The sequence below is a fragment of the Cucurbita moschata genome, unplaced genomic scaffold, assembly GCF_002738365.1.
Source record: "Cucurbita moschata cultivar Rifu unplaced genomic scaffold, Cmos_1.0 Cmo_Scf00010, whole genome shotgun sequence".
NCBI classification, from domain to species: Eukaryota; Viridiplantae; Streptophyta; class Magnoliopsida; order Cucurbitales; family Cucurbitaceae; genus Cucurbita; species Cucurbita moschata.
Window position 1 is genome coordinate 1,774,270 of NW_019268526.1, and position 24,502 is coordinate 1,798,771.

The 24,502-nt window shown below is 36.8% G+C and overlaps 4 protein-coding genes and 1 long non-coding RNA gene across 9 annotated transcripts in view; 3 read left to right on the plus strand and 2 right to left on the minus strand.

Moving 5' to 3' along the window:
- LOC111448774 (xylulose kinase) overlaps positions 1-1,112 on the plus strand; it is a 5,703-nt gene extending 4,591 nt beyond the window's left edge. For all 4 annotated transcript variants that reach the window (XM_023088512.1, XM_023088515.1, XM_023088513.1 and 1 more), the window contains exons 7-9: positions 181-458; positions 653-722; positions 805-1,112. In XM_023088512.1, coding sequence (XP_022944280.1) covers positions 181-458; positions 653-722; positions 805-1,008 — 552 coding nt within the window. In that variant the 3' untranslated portion in view covers positions 1,009-1,112. The remainder of the gene's footprint in view (positions 1-180; positions 459-652; positions 723-804) is intronic.
- Positions 1,024-7,301, minus strand: LOC111448773 (protein DETOXIFICATION 46, chloroplastic). The gene is made up of 14 exons (XM_023088511.1): positions 6,694-7,301; positions 5,804-5,898; positions 5,626-5,734; positions 5,406-5,461; positions 4,717-4,772; positions 4,209-4,347; positions 3,990-4,127; positions 3,847-3,915; positions 3,626-3,736; positions 3,318-3,446; positions 2,542-2,619; positions 1,773-1,844; positions 1,604-1,666; positions 1,024-1,516 (listed from the first exon to the last, which is right to left on the minus strand). Exons 1-14 carry the CDS (start codon positions 7,118-7,120, stop codon positions 1,415-1,417), a joined length of 1,644 nt encoding a protein of 547 aa, XP_022944279.1. The 5' UTR covers positions 7,121-7,301; the 3' UTR covers positions 1,024-1,414.
- Positions 7,302-10,153: 2,852 nt separating this feature from the next.
- LOC111448190 (squalene synthase-like) lies at positions 10,154-16,338 on the plus strand. 2 transcript variants are annotated; one of them, XM_023087652.1, is made up of 14 exons: positions 10,154-10,629; positions 11,652-11,694; positions 12,346-12,435; positions 12,543-12,618; positions 13,410-13,479; positions 14,578-14,721; positions 14,825-14,929; positions 15,033-15,179; positions 15,253-15,328; positions 15,433-15,521; positions 15,637-15,728; positions 15,826-15,871; positions 15,974-16,050; positions 16,123-16,338. In XM_023087652.1, the coding sequence occupies exons 1-13, from the start codon at positions 10,435-10,437 to the stop codon at positions 16,007-16,009; spliced, it is 1,209 nt and encodes a 402-aa protein (XP_022943420.1). In that variant the 5' UTR covers positions 10,154-10,434; the 3' UTR covers positions 16,010-16,050; positions 16,123-16,338. The 2 variants fall into 2 exon arrangements, with proteins under 2 accessions (XP_022943420.1, XP_022943419.1); XM_023087651.1 differs by having other exon boundaries at positions 10,156-10,629; positions 15,957-16,050.
- A 1,049-nt stretch (positions 16,339-17,387) lies between these two features.
- LOC111448193 (beta-glucosidase BoGH3B-like) lies at positions 17,388-19,767 on the plus strand. Its single transcript, XM_023087657.1, has 7 exons — positions 17,388-17,818; positions 17,903-17,993; positions 18,086-18,231; positions 18,312-18,555; positions 18,631-18,735; positions 18,815-18,997; positions 19,072-19,767. Exons 1-7 carry the CDS (start codon positions 17,388-17,390, stop codon positions 19,765-19,767), a joined length of 1,896 nt encoding a protein of 631 aa, XP_022943425.1.
- LOC111448194 lies at positions 18,719-19,242 on the minus strand. Its single transcript, XR_002711380.1, has 2 exons — positions 19,112-19,242; positions 18,719-19,007 (listed from the first exon to the last, which is right to left on the minus strand). It is a non-coding gene; the product is annotated as an uncharacterized LOC111448194 (long non-coding RNA).
- Positions 19,768-24,502: the final 4,735 nt, after the last annotated feature.

Here is a 24,502-nt window from a genome sequence, read left to right on the forward strand (position 1 = left end):
TTTCCCCCCCCCCCCCCTACAACTTTTATCACGTGGGCAGACAGTTGGCTCTTCGCCTCACTCTTTATGCAGGGTCCAATTCTTTCTCCATTTGTACCCTTTGGTTTTGGATGGTTTTAGTTTCATTTATCTATTATATTCTCTGCCTTCTCAGTCATGTTTGTACTAAATGCTGTTTAGGTCACTTCCTTGGGATCCACGCTTGCCATCAAATTACTGAGTACCAATAGGATTGACGACGCACGGTTTGGAGTGTACAGCCACCGACTTGACAATATGTGGCTCGTAGGAGGTGCTTCAAACACAGGAGGAGCCGTTCTAAGACAAATCTTTACTGACAAGCAATTAGAAGAATTGAGCAAACAAATCAATCCCATGCAAAGTTCTCCTCTAGATTACTACCCTTTGACTTCAATTGGAGAGAGATTTCCGGAGGCAGACCCACAAATGGCTCCCAGGTTTCATCTCCTTCTGTTTCAATCAATAAGTCCCTGATATGTTGTTGATTTCACATTCCAGTCAGTATGCTGATACTTCACATCTTCATTTAATAGTTGCGCCATTAATTAGAGTAAATTTTTACTGTTTCTAAAGTGACACAAGCATCAAAAGTAACTACAACTTTGTGGATTTCTTTGTTTTTCATATATAGATTACATCCACGGCCAGAAAATGATGTCGAATATTTGCATGGAATTTTGGAATCTATTGCCCGTATTGAGGTAAGGATGAAAAGACCCCATGCTCTTTGGTTCAAATACTTCGACTAGATGCCTCAAATTTGGTCTCTTTTATACATTTTAGGGAAAGGCTTATAGGTCATTAAAGGATCTAGGAGCAACTCAGGTAGAAGAAGTGTTCACAGCTGGCGGTGGATCCAAGAATGAGAAATGGACGAAGATACGAGAGAGAGTTCTTGGTTTGCCTGTGAGTCGGGCAAGTCAGACCGAGGCTGCATATGGAGCAGCTCTATTGGCATTAAGAGGTGCGCAATTATTCATGCAATGAGAGCTTTGTACATTGTTGAACCCTGAATATTTTGCCATTTTGGTGGCTATTAAACAAACTTATATAAGCTCCAATTAAAGAATAGTGGGTACAATTAAATGAAAGATGCATACTTTCGGGCAATTTTGACAGAAAAAAACAACCTTAAAGGCAACACTCCTTATGATGCACAAGCGAAAGACTTCATAGCAGATATAGCTAAAAGAAGCCTAAGATAAAGTTAATCTGCTATCTGTTTTAAGCTTTCATTCAGGAGCACAACCTTCCAAAATTGCCGGTGAAATTCTATGCTTCTTATATAACACTGGTTTCAGCAGCCATTCAGCTTAGATCTATTCCTTTATCAAACTAGGGCAAAGACATCGAAAAACTATCGAATCGTCCACAGCAGCTCACATGGACTCACCTATGCAGCTTTTGGCTTTTCTAGTTTATAATGGCTTAAATCACTGCTGTAAAGCATTCCATCAGGAGAGAGGATGCGCCGAAGAGCGATAAGAAACCGAGCCTAAGTAAGAGAAAGTAAAGAAAGTGATTCTAGAAAGTGAGAAGAGCAGCTATCTTCACATAATAAGTACAGATATCCTATTCTTACCCATTGAAATCCGGTCAGAGCATACCAGCAGCCTGTCAAACCATAACCCCTACTGCTAATAACCTGGAAGAAGTTGCAAAGTTAAAGCAGAAAGGAAGAAAATAATAGGGTGGGAAAAAGTTGTGAAACCATCAACAATGAGATTAAAGGGTTGGGGCTAAAACATTACCAGCAATACAAGGGCGCCAAGAGAAAGGCATCCAGTCATCGACAAACTAATAAATTTAAGATCTCGTCCAGCCTGCAAGAATGAAGAGTTCGAAATCAATACTCCGAAAGACGAAGTAACTCAAGTGCCCCAAAACATTGAGTTAACAACCAAGAACATTTTAGTAAAAAAAAAAAACTAGGTACTTTTCATTTATTTTCTACCCTTCGTAGATTTACAGATTTCTGAGTTGTAAAAAACAAGAAAGAGTAGCTTTGGAGAGAAGAACAAAACATTATTTATAAGGGTATGGAAACCTCTTCCTAGCAGATGCGTTTTAAAATCCTTGAGGGGAAGCCCAGAAGGAAAAGCCCAAAAAGGACAATATCTGCTAGCCCGGCTTGGGTTGTTATGAGGTTTGTGTTTGTATGCATATATAAACAGAGGCAAATCGAGGGAGGACTGCATCTATCTACCAAATAAACCAAAATGTTTACATTTCTTGTTGTATTATAGACAAATCCATTTCCATACAAGAATGAATTTCTGTGGTATTTCACCACCATAATACGATTAACAGCTCATGCCAATTCATCACAACTATCGATATAGTTGTTGTCTAATCAAAACCGATAAACACTTTGATATAGTATTGAACAGAAGGGAGTAATTCACCAGATATGAATATGAATCTGCATAAAGAAATTTCAGCTATGCAATAAAAAACATAAATGAACGTACAACTCAGTTGAAGAAACTTGAGAACAATCTTTAAGGTGAGCAAACATACCAATAACGTCCCTTCTAAGCTATGAGTTGGGGGTGTTATGACTAACGCCAAGAAATATGGAATCAACACTTTATGCATCTGCATGTACAAATAAATAGAAAATAATCAACCTTATTGTTACCGCCATAATCATTGAGAAAAAATAGGACCTTATATTAATTTTCTAATATGATTGAACAACGATCGGTTTAATTTTTGCAATGTTAAACTTGGTGTGAGATCTCACATCGATTGGAGAGGGGAACAAGTGCTGGTGGATTGTGAGATCCACATCAATTGGAGAGGAGAACAAGTGCCAGCGAGGACGATGGGCCTCGAAGGGAGGTGGATTGTGAGATCCCACATCGGTTGGAGAGGGAAACGAAGCATTTTTTATAAGGGTGTGGAAACCTCTCCCTAGCAGATGCATTTTAAAAACCTTGAGGGGAAGCCCAAAAGGGAAAGCAAAAAGAGGACAATATCTGCTAGCGGTGGGCTCGGGCTCGGGCCGATACACTTGACTTGATATATATAGCAGTTAGACAACGTTTAAAGGACTTTGAATTGCCTCGAGCATCCATCAGTTGAAAACGGACTCATGTAGTTTCAGTCTATAAATAAAACAACACAATTTGCTCATACAAAAATATCTAGAAAGTATAGATATAGAAACGTGAAATTTAAATAGTCATCGTTAACGCTTTTACGCAATGCATCAGTCATTAATTGTCACGAAAATGAGGGGAAGGAAGAAAAGAATAGATTAAAATGGCAGGGTATAGATATTAATAACTGACCTCCTGAATAATCCTCTCTTCAGGTGTGAAGAGATAGGGGAACAACCAAGGAACTAATGTTCCAATTGACCCTAATATGAGACCAAATATAGTTCCTATGATCAAGAGTGACTTTAGCAACATCCGGGCCTACACAATATAAACGAATTTCCACAATAAACACAATGACTACCCATAAAAAATAGGTTCTACCATCAATAAACTACCCATCATTGCTTAACGAGTATCGATGCGAGGAAGTTCCTAAGATCTATGTATATCCATAGCAACGTAAGGGATGCATATCATTAGTAATTTGCAATTCTCACCTTATCCAAACTACGATTCACTCCATTGATCAACCCAGGCATAAATGACTGAGCAGTTTGAGAGAGAGGTTCACCCCATACGGTACACATACAAAATGTTTGAATCATGACCTGAATTGCAGGGTAAGCCATCAATTTGACATGGCTATTGATTTCTAATGAAAAAGAAAGAAGGATACTTGCATAGGAAGATAACGACGAACAGAACTATTTAACTTAACCTGATGAGCAGCCATGGTGTGTGTGCCCATCGACGTAGCATAGTAGATGAGGAGAGAATAAAAAACCACCTAAACGATAAATAATCTGAGTCACATTACTCGAATAAAAACAGATGAATGTTAAGGAATATCTAAAATAGAACCTTTGACATCATTGTTAGAAATACAGGAGCAGCAAGTCCAAGTATCGAAAAGAATTCACCAGACGAGGGAACCGATAGAGAATATCCATTGTATGCCTTCTTGTTTAGTGTTTCTATCATCATATAAGCTGCAATAACCTAAATCATACGGTTTTAAGGTGTGAACAAGTACAAATGCAGTGAAAGTTGGCACATGAACATAAACAGAAATAAGCATACCTGTGATACCATAGTTGCCCATGCTGCACCAGCAATACCATATCCTAGAAACATGCATAGGACAACATCACCTATGCCATTTACGATACTCGCAACCGCCAAAGCCTTCAGAGGTCCCCAGGAATCTTTCATGCCAAGACTAAAGCAAATATGAAAATGGAAGATAATAAATTTGGTGAATAATCAAGCAACTAGTGGAGTTATTCTGGAAGTTTGCACAAGCAGTGTTTTATATTGTTTCACTTTTGCCCCAGTTCAGTTCAGTTCAGTTCAGAGAGTTAATTATACGCCTTGTGGCACTTTGTGCTCAAGTTCACAGATGAAACTCATGAAGTAAACCACAATGCTAAAGGCCTCAAGTCTAAAACCTACATTGTAAAATCAGTAGCCAAAAGGATAGCTTAAATGTTGGCATATGGGTTCATATACCAACAGCAATCATAAAACAAATAGACCAAAGCCATAACAGAAGTAGATAGAGCATTGGCATGGATCTAGTAATAAGAACCTTGCACTCTGAGCAACCCAGCCAGTGAGAATTGCGGGCCATGCCAAACCTCGAATCTACCATTGAAAACGATTCTGTTCAACTTATGGAATTGTTTGAACATTTACACGATAAACATCGAAACAAGAAACAACACTTATATCACCACATCAATGGGTACAACAAAATAGATGATCCTAGATAATAACAGATTTAATCATTGTGTTGCAAGCTAATAGTCTAAAAATATGTTTTAGTTCCTAAGGTTTGGGTGTTTTTTTCAATTTAGTACCTAACAATGGGTAATTTTTAATATGTTTGATGATAAACATCGCTTGGTAAACTGGCGAAAATTTAGATCGGAAAAAAATTCGAATAAATTGACAAAATATTTGAGTTCTCTTTTCCTGGATGACCTTGTTAAACGAACACGACTCTCCACAATGATATAATATTGTCCACTTTGAGCATAAGCTCTCATGGCTTTGCTTTGGGCTTCCCCCGAAAGGCCTCATTCCAATGAAGATAGTATTCTTTGATTATAAACTCATGATCATTCCCTAAATTAGCCGATGTGGAACTTTCATCATCCAACACCTCCCCTCGTACTTATCCAACAGACCTCTTTGCTACTCTAATTTTTTGTCAATTCACCAAGTAATGTCACGTACAACCACCAATTTGAACATTCATAAAGCCAAAAGACAAACCTGAATATAGGTGTTTGCTGCCGGTATGATATCAGCGTTCTTCGTCCCCACAAAAGCTGAAAATTTACAATAACATCTCGGTAACCGTATCCCGCCTACTTTTAACAGATGACAAAGTTCTAGCTGGCTATGTAGCGAAATACGTAAAGGAATAGTCCATAAAACTGATGAATGTAATGAGCCCTTCATTTAACTAAGCAATATTGTAGAAGTTTAGTACCAGTTAGCGCCACTGAACCCAATAGTTTGGTAACTAAGAGCATCAAGAAACCAGATATCAACCCCACAAATAGTAATACTGATATGTGGTGCTGCACTTCGTTTTTATCCTGCAATAACCCCTCTGGTTAAGAAATGTAGCACAAGTGTTCTATAAGAAACTAGAATATGGGTCAAACCTGTTTGGCAAGGGCCGTGGCTACCATGTTTGAAGTCGCGATACTAAGAAACATGAACACGTAGCTCGTATAATCACATAACACTGTCGCTGGGCCTGCCAGTCAAAAGTTACAAACAAATGAAGTTCAGGAAATTAATGTTAGAAACCACGACTCTCCACAATGGTATGATATTGTCCACTTTGAGCATAAGCTCTCATGGCTTTGCTTTGGACTTCTCCAAAAGGCCTCATATCAATGGAGATGTATTCCTTACTTATAAACCCATGATCATTCCCTTAATTAGCGAACGTGGGACTCCCTCCCAACGGTCCTCAACAATCCTCAACAATCCTCCCTCGAACAAAGTACACTATAGAGACTTCCCCGAGGCCTATGGAGCCCTCGAATAGCCTCTCTTTAATCGAGACTCGACTCCTTCTCTAGAGTCCTCGAACAAAGAACACCCTTTGTTCAACACTAGAGTCACTTTTAACTACACCTTCGAGACTCACAACTTCTTTGTTCAATATTTGAGGCTTCTATTGACATGGCTAAGTTAAGGGCATAGCTCTGATACCATGTTAAGAACCACGACTCTCACGATGGTATGGTATTGTCCACTTTGAGCATAAACTCTCATGGCTTTGCTTTGAGCTTCCCCAAAAGGCCTTATATCAATGGAGATGTATTCCTTACTTATCTTACTTATTAACCCATGATCATTCCCTAAATCAGTCAATGTGAGACTCCCTCCCAACAATGCTCAACAATTAAAACTCGCACTCGCCACCACCACGTAAAAATCGAAGTTCGAAGACCATATGGGCAAAGAAAAACAGGAAAATTGACATAAAACAAAGCTTTTAGAATCATCACAGAGAAGAATAAAAGGAAATTTAGGAGAATACCTAAAGCAGCAAGCTCAACGGCGCTTCCCTGGCCAATAACCGCAGTGTCAATGAGACTCATTAATGGTCCACAAATCCACAATCCAATGGCAGGCCCTGTAAACGTTACAATCTCCTTCATCTGAGTCAACAACCCTTGGCTCCCCAATTCTTCTCCTCCAACTCCACTCCCCGATAATAGTTCATTTTCTTGTACTTCAATGCCGATTTCGCTCTCAATCTCGAGGCAGCCGACTTCCCACTCGTGACGCCGGCGAGGAACCGCGAGCCGGCGGTTAATCCGTGACGAAAAATCTATAGCTAAAGGGGAGGAAGATGAACGAAAGAAAATGGTGGGGAAGGAAGGGGGAGAGAGTTGTCTGAGATTATTAGGGTTATGGATTCGAGCAGTGACTGAGAAAGGAGAATGGAGGATTACGGAAGCCATTTTTTGGCGCCGGAAAGTTGGAAGGAACGAACTAAGCTCCAGACTTCGGGGAGAGGAAATTAGGTCACAGTCGTGAGGAGGACGAAGAAGTGGCCGGTTGATTGGTTCCGCCGTGGGAGCTTTTGGTTTCTGAGAACGGAAAATTGAAAGAGATGATGACACGTGGACGAATCTTGGCCGTTGTTGCGTTTCAGATTGAGGTGGTAAATTTATTTTAATTTTCAAATAATTGTTTAATACATCATTTATATTTTTCAATAAATTAAATAATATTTCATAAATAAAAATATGATATAAAATTATTTTTCAATATAATTTCCATTAATAAATTGCATAAATTTCATAAGTTAAAATCAATCTTAAAAATTTTGAGAGAGATTTTTTTTTTATTTTAAAAAAAATACAATTTTTTATTCATTCACTTTATTTATATATATATAAATTTAAATTTCTACGTGTGAGGGTATTTTCGTCTATTGATTTATTAAAATCACTATTTTTATTTTTATTCTTATTTTATATTCTCCCATGTGCCATTATATTCCATGGAAATGACTCTTTTATACTCTCATTTCATTTGCTTTTATCAAAATTGAAGCAAATTGGAATTAACGTTTTTTTAATAAATGTATTGTAGTTTGACCCGAACTAGCTCGGCTCATGTAGCGTTACAAACATAGGTGCACGTTCGAACTTCAACCTCTACAAAAGATTTTTATTAGTACAACAAATTGTCCGTTACCGCTCAATAATATTTGCTTTGACTATAAATATAATTTTTAATAAATATGTCAACGTTTTTTTATAATATAATGCGTACAAGTATTAAATTTTATTTATCTGTAATTAAATTGTACCGAGATTGTTATATTTCTCACTCCCGAACTTTTCACTGATTTGTATCTTTTTTTGTAATTTTGACGTGAGATCTCACGTAGATTAGAGACATTCTTTGTAAGGTTGTGGAAACGTCTATCTAGATGTCAAGTTTTAAAATCGTTAGGCTGACAATAATATGTAACACGCCGAAGCATATAATATCTACTTATAGTGGGCTTAATGTTATATTTAGTCTCTTACTCTCGGGTTTCGTGTACTCTCCACCGAAATTGGTTTATTGAGTAAATAATGAAGTATTGTAATTTCTTAAATACCCAAACAAAGCTGTCACCTTATTTTATATTATTGTTTCATTAGTCCATACAAATAAATAATATATATATATATATATATATATATATATATATATATATATATATTAATAACCAGACCAAACACGACTTGAATTATTTAAATATATATATTAATAACCAGACCAAACACGACTTTAATTCCACCATTTGCAATGACCCATGTCTCCGACCTTCTTAAAACTATTTTCACATATCAACATAGGTCTCAAGTACGCTTAACAGTGAAGTTCCTATGATTGAATTACAAAAAAGAAAAATGTAGTTTATTGGTATAGATAATAACTTTCAATTCTTTTAAGTCTTTCTTAGGTATCATTTTTTTAATACAGCTCTCATTCAGAAGTAGTTTTGGTTAATTCATGTACCTCTCTTTACTCGGGTGTCATAATTAACAAAAAAAAAATATTTAAATAAGACTTATACACACGTGGAAACTATACATAAATGTTCATTTTAATGAAGTATAACGTCACATGTCCAAAATTCAAATTTGATAATTAAGACATTTCTTGTGATGGTCATGTAAATATTTCAAAGAGTGAATACTATTCTCACAAACCAACGTTGATATTTTTAACATGTTTTATCTTAATACACACGAAGATTCATCGGTTGTCGCTTAACATATAATTGTTCAAAGCCAAATACAATTATTTTATGAAGAAATAAGGTCATTTTCATTTTTGTACGATAATTAGTGTTATCCACCACCAGTGACAACATTAAATATCTTATATTTAATAATTTAGTTATTGTGGTTAAGAAATTTAATAAGACCGTTGAGAAATTTAATGAGGACATGGTACAGTATATTACATTAAACATATTTTAATTTAAAAAAAAATCTTATATTATGAAACACTTAAGTCATTTTTTTATTTTTTATTTTATTTTATTTTTATAGTTTGGGTTGGATTATGAGGCTGTTTTATTCTAAAATTACAATTAAAAAAAAAAGTAAATGGTTATTTGAATTATTTGAATTTAATAGTTTTGAAAGTTAATAATTATAGGATAAGATATTCCAATATCAATATTTAAAATATCAATAAATAGTTTTAAAAATTGAATTAAAAATAAATTATTATTATTATTGTCTACTTCTTAACCACAAATTTGACTAATACACCCACGTGTCTAAACAATGCCTCTCCCTTCCATCTAATTTATTTATTTTTATTACTATTTATTTGACTGATCTCGTACCAATAGAGACGTATTCCTTACGAACAAAGTACACTATAGAGTTCGAAGCTCTCGAATAAAGTATACCCTTTGTTCGACGTATGAGTCATTTTTTACTACACTTTCGAGGCCAGCAATTGCTCCTGTGTAGGTCTATGTAGCCCTCGAATAACCTCCATTTAATCGAGGCCCGACTTCTCTTTAGAACCCTCAAATAAAGTACACCCTTTGTTCGACATACGAGTCACATTTTGACTACACTTTCAAGGCTAGCAATTTCTCATCCCCTGAGGTCTATGTACCCCTCGAATAGTCTCCTCTTAATTGAGGCTCGGCTCCTCTCTAGAGCCCTCGAACAAAGTACACCATTTATTCAACATATAAGTCACTTTTGATTACACATTTGAGGCTAACAATTTCTTTGTTCGACACTTGAGGATTCTATTAACATACCTACATTAAGGGCATGACTTTGATACCATGTTAGAAACTACGACTCTCCATAATGGTATAATATTGTCAATTTTGAGCATAAATTCTCGTGGTTTTGCTTTTGATTTCTCCTGACTTTATACTAAAGAAATTTATTCGCTACTTATAAGCTTATGATCTGGTCGATGTAGGACTCCTCTCCAAACGGAACGGATCCTCCCTTTTTATTTTGTTCTTGGCGAGGATCACAACAAACACTTCGGTCAGAGATTAAAGCAAGAAACAATGAGCCAAAGTTTTCTTTTAAAATTTCCCTCTTAAAAAATTCGGGTCGTCTTCTTCAAGTAGCTGGAGTCCACCCTTGATTCAGTTACCAGTCATTTGGGGTTGAATTAATCGGTTTCTTTGATTGAAGAAGAGGATCTCCATTTGAAGAATCGGGGATTTCTTCTACGGCTTGATCGGCGAGAGATCTGAAGCTCTGTGGATTCTTGGTGCTTTGAAATGGGGAGTTTGGGGGCGATTTTGAGACATCCAGATGACATTTACCCGCTTCTGAAACTGAAAATGGCTGCTAGACATGCGGAGAAGCAGATCCCGCCGGAGTCTCATTGGGGATTCTGCTACACCATGTTGCATAAGGTCTCAAGAAGTTTTGCTCTCGTTATTCAACAGCTTAAGCCCGAGCTTCGGAATGCTGTAAGTTGGAGATCAAGTGTTTCGTATTTGGCGTTTATTTAGTTGAATGAATCTGTTTCGTTTTCTGGTTGCTGGTTTGATGATGATATTTAGCGTAGAATCTGATGAACTGGGGAAGATCCAATTTATTGCTTAAATATCGCCATCAAAATCCTGTTTGAAAGTTGAAAAAAAGGGATTTAGGATCATAGCAAATCATATCTTATGTTTTAGAATTGATTTAGAACACTGTTATGGTTGAAAATCTGGAAATCATATATCAATTTGTTTAACGAAATTGCTTCCCGTAAAGTTGTGGTGGCTTTTGATTCAGCAGATCACAAAAATATTTGAAACTATTTGTAAAGTGGGTGAACTAAATGAATTTGGTTTGTAGTTATCCCTTAAGCAAAATATGTTACCTTGTAACAGTTAAGGTTCAGGTCCACCGCTAGCTGATATTGTCCTCTTTGGACTTTCTCTTAAAGTTTTTAAAATTCTTCTGCTAGGGAGAGGTTTCCACACCCTTACCTCCACAACCAATGTGGGATTTCACAATCCACCCCCTTCGGAGTCCAGCGTCCTCACTCGCACTTATTCCCTTCTCCAATCAATGTGGGTCCCCCCAATCCACCCTCTTTGGGGTCTAGTGTCCTTGCTGGCACACCACCTCGTGTCCACCCTCCTTTGAGGCTCGGCCTCCTCACTAGCACACCGCCTTGTGTTCACCCCCCTTCGGGGCTCAGCCTCCTCGCTGGCACATCGTCCATTGTCTGACTCTAATACCAAATGTAACCGTTCAAGCCCACCCCTAGCAGATATTGTCCTCTTTGAGCTTTCCCTTCCGGGCTTCCTCTCAAGATTTTTAAAATGCGTCTGCTAAGGAGAGGTTTCCACAGCCTTATAAAAAATGTTTCGTTCTCCTTTCCAACTGATGTGGAATCTCACAATCCTTGTCTTACTTTTTAATGAAATTGAAACCATTTATCCATATGTTTATCCATCATAATGTTTCTGATTTTGTCATTTTCGTTTGTTTGTAGGTATGCATATTCTATCTTGTTCTTCGTGCCCTCGACACTGTTGGTATGTAATGAACTCGTACTTCTTTGAGAAGTTTAATGGTTTTTTCTCCTGTAATAATGACTATAATGGCATTTTGGTGGCTTTATATTGCGTTTGACTAACCTTCTTTTTATATATCTCATGTTATCTTAGTCCTACTGAATGAACTTAAGTTCGTTATCCTAAGTTTGTAACTTAGCCCGGCTAAGATGAAAGGTAAGGTCAATTTGACTCGAATCCTGTACCTGATCTTTAATCCTACCAGTTAATGATGTGATGGGAGAAGTTTCTCTTTTATCATTTTTTCATCAATGTTGGCCCAGTCAAGGCTTGTCCATGCCCAATCCTAATGGACAAACCTTCGATCTGATTTGTCCCTAGCTCTATAATCCAGCCGTCTTCCTTAGTCCCATCATCAAGCCCTCCTCTCCCAGGCCTAGCCCTCTTTCTCAACTCAAGTCTTTCTCACTTGGGTACTCATAATCTTCATAGTTGGCAATTTCAATTGAAGACGATCAATCCCATCTTAATATGTTAATCGAGAAAAACTCGTTATCTTTTTTCTAATTATATAGTTACATATGTATGTACGAAGAACATGTCGAAATTCATGCTGGTTTCTTTTTTACGTGGATTAGCCTAATGGTCCTAAAATTTATTTTATCTTTACAGAGGATGACACAAGCATACAAACAGATATCAAAGTACCAATTCTGAAAGCTTTTCACTGTCATATATATAACCGTGATTGGCATTTTTCATGTAAGTATTTTACTTGTATTTCTGTGCATATGAGTACGATGTTATAAGAATGATTTTTATTTAAGATCTCTTCTTCTGCTAAAGTATGTTCTTTGTTCTATATTTAGGTGGCACAAAGGACTATAAAGTTCTTATGGACGAGTTTCATCACGTTTCAACTGCGTTCCTAGAACTCGGGAGAGGGTTGGTTATTACTTGGAACCTAGCCTGATGCTTTCTGAAAAAGACAACTAATTATTGATCAAGACCTGTTTCCTTCTATAAGTGTAGTGATAGATTTATTCATTGGATTCTATCCTTTTAATGAACTACAATGACAATGATTGGTTATGGGTGGGGGTTGTGAGATCCCAACTCGGTTGGGGAGGAGAACGAAGCATTATTTATAAGGGTGTTGAAACCTCTCCCTAACAGATACGTTTTAAAAACCTTGAGGGGAAGCCTAAAAGGGAAAACCCAAAAAGGACAATATCTGCTAACGGTGGGCTTGGGCTTATACAAATGGTATCAGAGCCAGACATTGGGCGATATGCCAGCGAGGACGCTGGGCTCCGAATGGGGTGGATTGTGAGATCCCACATTGGTTGGGGAGGAGAACGAAGCATTCTTTATATGAGTGTGGAAACTTTTCCCTAGCAGACGCGTTTTAAAAACCTTGAGGGTAAGCCAGAAAAGGAAAGCCCAAACGGTGCGATGTTCTTTCTGATTTTAATTTACTGCATCCTTGCAATTACTTCTGTTATTGTTTTCAAAAAACAAGCTTTTATGACTACAAAAAATAGAACTGCAAGAGATTAGATCAACAACTTGTCCAAGTCAAGAGTAACCTTTTCATTTTTGGTATCAAATAAAAAGGCCTCCAATTTGTCAAAGTTTTTAAAATGGAACATCAGAAAAGCTTTTGCATAGAACATCTCTGATTCTGACCAAAAGTTCTTCCGTGCTTAGCTAACTGTGCTGAATTGATTCTGCAGGTACCAGGAAGCAATTGAGGATATCACGAAACGGATGGGCGCAGGAATGGCCAAATTCATTTGCAAAGAGGTACAACAAGTGTCTTGCATTTGCATATTTAGTATATTTGACACAATAATTTTCTTACAATTGTGTAACCGCCCAAGGCCACCACTAGTAGATATTATCTTCTTTAGGTTTTCCTTCCGTTGTTCCCCTCAAGGTTTTTAAAACGCGTTTTCTAGGGAGAGGTTTCCACACCCTTGTAAAGAATGTTTTGTTCTCCTCCCCAACCAATGTGGGATCTCACAATTCACCCCCTCCGGGGCCCAACGTCTTCCCTAGCACTCGTTCCCTTCTCTAATCGATGTGGGACCCCCCAATCCATCTCTTTGGGGCCTAGCATCCTCGCTAGCACTCGTTCCCTTCTCGAATCGATGTGAGACCCCCCAATCCATCCCTTTGGGGCCCAGCGTCCTCTCTGGCACTCGTTTCCTTCTCCAATCGATGTGGGGCCCCCCAATCCATCCCTTCGGGGCCCAGCGACCTCGCTGGCACTTGTTCCCTTCTCCAATTGATGTGGGGCCCCCAATCCATCCCTTCAGGGCCCAGCGTCCTCGCTGGCACTCGTTTCCTTCTCCAATCGATGTGGGACCTCCCAATCCATCCCTTTGGAGCCCAGTGTGATGGTCCAGCGCCCTCGCTGGCACTCGTTCCCTTCTCCAATCGATGTGGGACCCCCCAATTCATCCCTTTGGGGCCAGCGTCCTCGCTAACACTCATTCCCTTCTCCAATTGATGTGAGACCCCCCAATCCATCCTTTCGGGTTTCAGCGTCCTTGCTGGCACACCAGCTCGTGTCCACCCTCCTTCGGGGTTCAACGTCCTCGCTGGCACATTGCTCAATATCTGACTTTGATATCATTTGTAACAGTCCAAGACCACCGCTAGCAAATATTGTCCTCTTTGGACTTTTCCTCAAGGTTTTTAAAATGCGTCTACTAAGGAGAGGTTTTCACACCCTTATAAAGAATACTTCGTTCTCCTCCCCAACCGACGTGGGATCTCACATTTTCTTTTTCCTTCCCACCCAATAGAGTAATATATTAGTAATGGTTAGTAAGGAACGTGGCTAAAGTAATGCATTGATTGGAGAAGAGAACTGAAGCATTTCTTCTCTTCTCGTAGGTAGAGACAGTTGAAGATTATGATGAATATTGTCACTACGTAGCTGGACTTGTCGGACTAGGTTTATCCAAGCTGTTCCACGCTTCGAAGTCAGAGAATTTGGCACCCGATTCTCTTTCAAATTCTATGGGATTGTTTCTTCAGGTCAGCTATTATAATTGAAACGATCATTGTGCTTTCGAACAATTCATTAATCGGTGTTGAAGTTTGACTCTGATGTACTCTTTTTCGAACTATTATAACACAGAAAACGAATATTATTCGAGATTACTTGGAGGATATCAATGAGATACCAAAGTCTAGGATGTTTTGGCCTCGTGAGATTTGGAGCAAATATGCTGATAAACTAGAGGTGCACAAGTCTACATACCTTCTACCGCCTTTTGGTTTCTTCTTTCGTGTTCTTCGTCGTCTTCTTGTCTTATCGGCTCGTTCTACTCTTTTCTGCATTACAGGATTTTAAATACGAGAAGAATTCAGTCAAGGCCGTGCAATGCCTCAATGATTTGGTCACTAATGCATTGACCCATGTGGAGGATTGCCTAGAATACATGTCTAACTTGAAAGATCTTTCCATATTTCGATTTTGTGCAATCCCTCAGGTATGAAATAAATGTTGCTGTGTTCATCTCTTTCATGTCAAGAACAGTAGACATCTCTTTCATGTTATGATAGATTATGGCAATTGGAACACTAGCATTATGCTACAACAATGTTGACGTCTTCAGAGGGGTCGTCAAAATGCGTCGGGGTACGATTTCCATTGACTGTTTCATTTTGTACAACTCCCAAAAAGGGAGCTAACCTTCATGGAATCGACCCATAGCTTGAATTTTTATGGTGTCCGTTCTACAGGTCTTACTGCAAAGGTCATTTATCGAACGAAAACGATGGCTGACGTCTATGGAGCTTTCTTTGATTTTTCTGTTATGCTGAAGGCTAAGGTAGAAATCGTCCTGTCAGTCTCGGTGATTGCTCGGTGACTGTATATCGTTTTTCTGCATAAATATCGCATCATCTAACGTTGCTTAATGAAACTAACTTCCTTGGGTTCTACAGGTCAACAGCAGTGATCCTAATGCTTCTAAAACCCTGACCAGGATTGAGGCAATACAGAAAACATGCAAGCAGTCAGGGCTATTGAACAAGAGGTTCGTATTTTTCGTCCTCGGTCGATTTGTTACCTATCTTTCAACCTTAAAATCCTCCGAGCACTCTGAAACGTTCCATCGTGTTATTGTTCACCAGGGAATTGTATGCAGTACGAAGTGAGCCCATGTGCAATCCAGCTGCGGTGAGTTTCTATTACTCGATCACATCAAAAACGATATCGTTGTAGTGTAAGAATATCTGATGATGTTTTTGTTGTTTCGATCTAGATTGTCGTACTTTTCAGCCTATTATGCATCATTCTCGCTTATCTCTCCGCTAAACTATTACCAGCTAACCAACCAGTATGAACGTCAAAGTCCGGTAAGATCGATAAATCAAACACAAGAATGTATGTCGTCGTTTATGTTCTCAGTTCGGTTTCCTCGAATACAGGGTACGAGTTTCAACAGAACGCACCGTGAACATGGGCAGTATGTTTCAGTTTGTAGCTCAATTATTGTCTGCGTTTTGTTTGAATATTACAATGGCTGTAAGTTAGTGTTTGTTTAGTACAGAGCATGAAACAAGTGAAATTCTGTAACCTTCTAATTCTTCTTTTTCAATCTTCTAGTAAGAGATTACGTCTTGGAATTATAATTTCTTCACAAATGGTGTTTCAGTACCCTGTGGATTGTTTATTTGTGTTTTATTATTTTTTTTCCAGAAAAAAAATAATAAAGGTTAAGTGTTTTCTTTTAAAACTTGAACTTCCAAATACTAATTTAGCTCGTATTACTCGTGTTTCATATTTGTATTATCAAATGGTGCTAATCATGGCCAAAATGAGAAAAGTTGCAGGCAGCTCAAACCAATTTTCACGCAACCTAAGCTTCTAGGCTATGACTCAACAAATCTCAAAAATTCCATCCGGGTGTAGCACTAACATATGCGAGCTATTAGGCATTTTTTTTCAATATCTCGTTGAGAAGAGTAAGAAAAAACATCGATGGGAATTCAAGACAACCCCCAACATGCACCGTTGCTCCATCGAACCTCTTTCTCACATAGTCGAAAGTGGGTTCGTGAACCATGTGCAAAGAAGGGGCTTCGACCTGATCTTAGGCTATGACTCATTAAAAATTAAACACAGTTAATTTAACTCTCTAATTTAAATAACACCTTCATTTTCGAGGGTCCCAAATTACAATTTTTTTTATCTAATAAACCTATAAATTTTAATCATTAATCATGTCTTATAAAAATTTAAACATATTCATTTAAAAAAAAAACCCAACTTATCTATTAGATTTCAATTAAATTTTCAACCATATCTTATAAAATTTTAAACAAATTCAATTTTTTAAAAAAAGACCAACTTATCTATTAGATATAGAATCAAATGATTCATATAATAAAACATTAAACTTTCAATTTTTTTGCATGCCAGATACATAAATGGGACAAAATTTAAGATGATTTTATCTCATTCCCACAGAAAATCCTGAACAAAGTAAAATTAAGATTTAAATATTTTTCCAAGAAGATAAAGCATAGGTAAGAAATTGGGAATCAGTTTTGTAAAAGCCGTTGGAGGCCGCCGCCTCAAACGGAGGAGAAAGTGATATTCAGGGACTACCAAACTGACTATAAAAAGAGGCGTAACCAACCCAACGATATAACAAAATTCAAAGTCCTGTTAAGTTTTGCTTACCAGGAAGATGATGAAGGTGACAGTAGCCTCAATCCTGGTGCTTTTACTCTGTTGCTGGCCGGCTTTGGCTGCTGCTCGTGAAGACCATGTCAAGTACAAGGACCCGGCACAGCCGCTAAACATCCGAATCAAGGACCTAATGGATAGAATGACTCTAGCAGAGAAGATTGGGCAGATGACCCAGTTGGATCGCTCTGTCGTCACACCGGAGATTGTTAGAGATTACTCCATTGGCAGCGTGCTTAGCGGCGGAGACAGTGCCCCATCTCTACAGGCTACTGCACAGGTGTGGATTGACATGGTGAATTCATTCCAACAGGGCTCACTATCAAGTAGGCTTGGCATTCCAATAATGTATGGCATTGATGCCGTCCATGGTCATGGCATTGTCTACAATGCCACAGTCTTTCCCCACAATGTTGGTCTTGGAGCAACCAGGTGATAATATATGGATGGAGGATTCGAACCTGTCGTGCACCGACACAGAATTACTTGTGGCTAAATAGTTTTCTCATGTGTCAGGGAACCTGAACTTCTAAGGAGAATTGGAGCTGCTACTGCTAGAGAAGTTCGAGCAACGGGGATCGATTATGTCTTTGCTCCGTGCATAGCAGTATGTCTTACTGAATTCATTTCCCCCTTTTACCACATTCCCACATTAAAGCATGTTTGATTCAAACAGAACTATGAACATTTTCATCTCAGGTCTGTAGAGATCCTCGATGGGGAAGGTGTTACGAAAGCTACAGCGAAGATCCCGACATCGTCAAAGAAATGACAGATATCATAATTGGACTGCAAGGACAAATCCCATCTGGGTTTTCAAAAGGAGTTCCTTATGTTGGTGGAAGGTAACTTTTCAACCACTAGAGATTTGGATGTTTATCCATTTCAAGGAACCTAATTGAAAAACTTCTTGGCCTCATAACAGAAACAAGGTTGCAGCTTGTGCAAAGCATTTTGTTGGCGATGGTGGCACAACAAGGGGTATCAATGAGAACAACACTGTGATCAGCAGGCATGGACTGTTGAGCATTCACATGCCAGGATACTATCACTCCATAATCAAGGGTGTCTCTACAATAATGGTTTCCTACTCCAGTTGGAACGGTAAGAAGATGCATTCAAATCATGAACTCATCACTGAGTTCCTTAAGAACACTCTCAAATTCAGGGTATGTATGACACTAAATCTTCATGAATGATATGGTTATACAAGCCCCTAAATTTGAACGGACAAACTATTGCAGGGTTTTGTAATTTCTGATTGGGAAGGTATTGATAGGATCACAGACCCAGCTCATTCAAATTACACATTCTCGATTCTATCAGGAGTTCAAGCAGGAATAGACATGGTAAGATTATCAACATAGGCAATCTCAATGAACATGGCATCTTAGATCTTACAAAACTAGTTTTACTGTCGTGTTTCAGTTCATGGTTCCTACAAATTACAAGGAGTTCATCGATGGCCTTACCTACCTTGTCAACAGCAAGGCTGTTCCGATGTACCGAATCAACGACGCTGTAAGGAGGATCTTGAGAGTCAAGTTCGTAATGGGGCTGTTTGAGAATCCATTGGCCGATGACAGATTTGTAAATGAGCTTGGAAGCCAGGTTAATTGACCTAAAAACACAAAGAAACTTAGTTTGAATATCATTTTGACAAATCTAGCAATTCAATTGAACAGGAACACAGAGATTTGGCAAGAGAAGCAGTGAGGAAATCACTTGTTCTATTGAAGAACGGCGAAAATGCAGATGATCCAGTTCTTCCTCTGTCGAAGAAGGCGCCGAAGATCTTAGTAGCCGGAACTCACGCTGATAATCTAGGTTACCAGTGCGGCGGTTGGACGATCAAATGGAAAGGACTCAGCGGCGACAATCTCACAACCGGAACCACCATCCTCGAGGCGGTGAAGAAAAGCGTCGATCCAAACACGGAGGTCGTACACGACGTAAGTCCGACGGCGGATTACGTGAAGGCGAACAACTTCACGTACGCCATTGTCGTGGTAGGAGAACCGCCCTACGCCGAGACCAATGGCGACAACTTGAACCTGACTATCCCGGAAGGAGGCTTGGACACGATCCAGCACGTGTGCAACGTCGTCAAGTGCGTCGTTGTCCTCGTCTCCGGCCGACCCCTGACGATTCATCCGTACATGTCGCAGTTGGACGCGCTCGTGGCAGCATGGCTGCCGGGAACAGAGGGCGAGGGCGTCGCCGACGTACTGTTCGGTGATTATGGGTTCACCGGAAAGCTGGCGAGGACGTGGTTCAAAACCGAGGATCAACTTCCGATGAACCATGGAGACGAGAATTACAATCCGCTTTTCCCTCTGGGATTTGGGCTTACAACTGAGCCTGTTAACAAATCTAGCTAGGGCTTCTGTTCATAAAGAATTAGGAGTTCTAAATTTTTGGATTTTTTTTTTTTTTTTCTAGTAATTAGAAAGCAAAATCTAGTCTTTATTAAATTAATGGATAAGGATTTCCTTCACTAATTTTTTTTTTAGAATAAGTTTAATTTTTTAAAATAAATAATTATAGTTGCACACGTTATTTATTTGAATTAAAATTTGTGGTCGATTTTGGTAAAGTTAATTTAAAAAAAAAATAATAATTGAAAATTTAGGTGGGTTGACATTTTTTTTTGTTCGGTTGACTCGTTAAGCCATGCATGTGTAAGTATGAACTAATTCAAATGGTGAAATTGCGAATAGCTCGTTAAATCAGTTATAGTTTGTTTGATGTAACCGTAGTAATTATAGAGATAATACGTGCAACAAACCCCGACTTCTGGATACGTGCAACAAACCCCGACTTCTGGAAGGGATGCATTTATTAGATAAAATGAGATGCGTGCTCTGCCCGTTGCTTTGATGATTCATGATAACTCAATGAATCGCACCCGTTGCTTTGATGATTCATGATAACTCAATGAATCGCACGACCAACGTGTCGGCTTTCACAATCAGTGGGGCGAATGCGCCTCAAGAAAGACTAACTTGAATTAGGGTTACAATCCAATCCAACCTACCCTAGTTTTAAAATAAATATTTGATGTATATTTGATGTTTGTAATAATGTATCGTGACGTATTTAATATTTGAATTTTATGAGATTTTAGTTATTAATGTAACATGTATTACAAGTGAATATAATTTTTTTAAAAAAATAATTAAAAAAAATTGACAATCCAACTCAACTTGAATTGGGTTCGATAATTTGGGTGTGAGCTCTAGCTCACCAACTATTAAAATAAAATAAAAGGTCAGAATTAAATTATAAATAAAATGTCATATAAATTAAGAATTAAATTATAAAAAAATGTAAAATAGAAATAAATTAAAAGAAGATTTAATGAATTACTAAACAAATAGAGTGGGTAAAATTGGTTGATGAGTGGGTATTTTTCAATTCCAAATTGTTTATATTATTTTTCCTTTTAAAATATCATTTTTCCATAAATAATCATATAAAGATTGACCTCTTCTGTTTGATCCCTTTTACGACCATAAAATTATTGCTAATTTCAATCCCTAAATTTTATTTTAATTAATTTTTTAAACCATTTGCTTTTACCTCCCATTCATCAAATACAGTAATAATAAGTGCAACTAATTATAAAAAATATAAATTAATAAATTAAAACTGTGTGGAAAAAATGACAATTAATTTTATTTTTTTGGTTATTTTTTAAATTATATATATATATATATATTATTTTCCCTCCCTTCTCAAAATTATTTTTTAAATATTTTAAAAATATATATTAAAATTGAGTTGCAAATTTTAACAAAATAAGTAAAAAAAATTATTTATCAACTATTATTTTACTTTAATTAAAAAATACAATTTTAAATAAATAACTCGAACAACTTGACCAAACTCAACCCAGAATTTAATTTTGGGTTAGGATTGACTCATTATTATTTAATAGGATTGACTCATTATTATTCAACAGTTCTAACTCGACTCAATTCAACCTATAAACACCTTAATTGAACTAATAGCTCTTTAAGAATATAGCTATAAAACATTTAAAAATTAATTCGTATAATATTAATAAAAGAAATCAATTGGCCTAAAGTCAACCCGAGTCTTAAATTTATTGATTTTAGAAACAAGAAAAAAAAAATTTAGTAGATAGAATAAAGTTTTATTTATGGAGATACTAAAACAATGGGTGGTTGGTCCACAAGTTTTTAATAAACATAATTAACATATAAATACTAAATTTACAATAAACTTGGTCAACTAGTGGATTTTTTTTAGTGTCAACGTCACAATCTATAATTGAATATTCTAAGAACATTTATGAGCTAAATTTGCTAAAATTGGAATTTTAAAATTTGAATATTCTAAAATGATGAGATTATTAACCATAATAATAATAATAATGAAATAAATAAATTAAATAAGAAGATAAGATGGGGCAAGTGGACGGTGAAAAAGCTTGCTTTCGTCAAAGATGGCCGAACATCGATTTTGCCAAAAAAAAAATTATATTTAAAAAAATCCAAAACAGTAAAAATCCACTAGCTTAATTTATTATTATTATTATTATTTGGAATTTTGTATTTCAATTAAATAAATAATTTTAAAATTCAGGCGGCTCGGGACGTACAGGATTTGAATCGAGTTGAGTTAGAGAAATCTTCTGGATCAATCTGAAAGTATAGACGGATCGTGTTGGTGGCCAAAACAAGCTGATCAGTGTTTACAACTCAATTATAATACATATGTTCATAACTAAAATTTAATAAAATGTCAAATATTCACAAGTCACGGTTCATCTCTAACATTGGTTATACTAGTAACATATTAGGGTTCGGTTAGGTTATAACTTATTTTTCGGGTTATAAAAATAATGTAAATTTGCAAGTTGACCCAAGTTTTTGATTTTTCAAAAATTCAACCCAATCCAAATCGAGAGGAAAAAAGAAAATCAACCCGTACCAGATTTCGTCATGTAGTCATTTGAACCTTCTCAATTCAAGCCGTTCTCACCTACTTTTTATCTTTTATCTACTCATCATATTTATCTTAAACTTAATCTTAATTATTTAATCGTAATTAAAAATTTTAATATCTCAAAAAACATATAAATAATATGCTATTTTTATTTAATCTATTGTTTTTATATTACCTACCAAGGTGATCTTAAAATAATTTTTATTGGAACCAAATAAAATGTGGAATTTATATAATTTTTTTTAAAACTTAAGTTTAGACATTTATTATATAGTTAAATCCCCTATGGTCCCATTTAACTAAAAAAACAGTATCTAATATATGGATATTTGGAACAACATGCTTATTAAATTTATTTTAATTAACTTAATGGATGTGAAATATAATTAAATTGATAAATACACGTGTTATGTGTAACCGAAAAAAATCAATTGTTTTAGTTGACTTACCACCGTAAATGTCTTATCTCTCAATCTTTGAGGGACAATTTGACGAGCTCTTTGTCATAATCTCACTCTTGCACTAACAGGATAATAATTGTGCGACACTTATTTTAACCTAATGAATAAGTTAGTCATGTGAAATTCACACTTCGCGAACAATATCGACGTACGAGAGAAATGTTTTAGAAAACATGAGTGAGAAAATACGTTGAAAACAATTTTTAGAGAAAGCTTTATTGTAAGCTAAAAGCGAGTATGTAACGATCTACCTAGATCCACCGCTAGCAGATATTGTCCTCTTTCAGCTTTCCCTCTCCTCCCCATTGCAGTACATCGTTCGGTGTTTGGCTCTAATACCATTTGTAATGACCCAGATCTACCGCTAGCAGATATTGTCCTTTTTGGGCTTTCCCTTTCGAGCTTCCTCTAAAGGCTTTAAAACGCGTCTACTAGGAGAAGGTTTCCACGCCCTTATAAATGGTGGTTTGTTATCCTCCCCAACCAATGTGGGTCATCACAGAGTAGGCAACAACAACGGTTTTGATAGCATATAACCCAAGTAGAAAGAATTGACAACTAGTCACATCAGTTTGAAGTACATTTTGGAGTATTTTAATATTGATGGGAGTAGATTTAGGTGAACAATCATATACCCTATCTTGACACAACATGAAATAATAAAGGTCTATCTAACATGAAAGAATTGTAAAAGGGATTTGGAACGAGCATTCGATTATGAACAGCACGTTTTAAACAACCATGACTGAAACATCTGACATGTGCAACACAAATTGCCAATAAGATGTCGTGTGGTGCAACAATTAAATTATGTAATGGACAAAATATTTATTTTTATTTAAATAAACTTGTATTTATTGATTTAAATTTTTTTAAATAGACTAAATTAATAAAAATATTTTTAAATTGTGCCTGCTCTCAATAATAATAAAATTCGTATTAATTTATGAAAAAAGAAAAGGAAAAGGTGAATTATGCCACGCGCTCACGGTGCCTGCCAACGCGAGTTTCCATAATCTATCACTAATAAACAACAATACAGGATCAATCACCCCGTGCATTTCACGAGCCTCGCAATTTACCGTTCGATTGAAGGAATTATCCATCGGACGGTGGTGGATTATTACACGCGCCTGTGAGGTAGGGTAATAAGAGGCGCACAAAGCCCGCCAGAAAAGCATGCGTATAAAAGTTTAAAAAGAAAAAAAAAAAAAAAAAAGGAGGCAATTTAGAATCGTAATTAACGCGCCAAAATCCAAAAAAGCTTAAAAATCTATTTTCGTAAAAATAATCGAAATTTCAACGCACAAAAAATAGGAAATTTATTTAACCAAGGCTTCATCTCAACATCCAATCTTGACCCTCCATCTCTCTCATTTGTGGGTCCCACGTTTTGAATTCGGTCTAAAAATCAAATTATCCATATATGTCTTAATTAATTGAATTAAGTCAGTTCAACCATAAGTGGGAGTGAATAATTGAATATTGAATGGTTCAAGTTCGAACAATATTTAAGGCTCGTTGAACTTGAGCTTAGACTCGAGCCTTGGCTTGATGATGTTGAGTCGGGTTAAGTCCGGCCTACGAGATGAGAGGTAAAAATGAAGTCTCCTTACCAAAAAAAAAAAAAAAAAAAAAAAAAAAAAAAAAAAAAAAAAAAAAAAAAAAAAAAAAAAAAAAA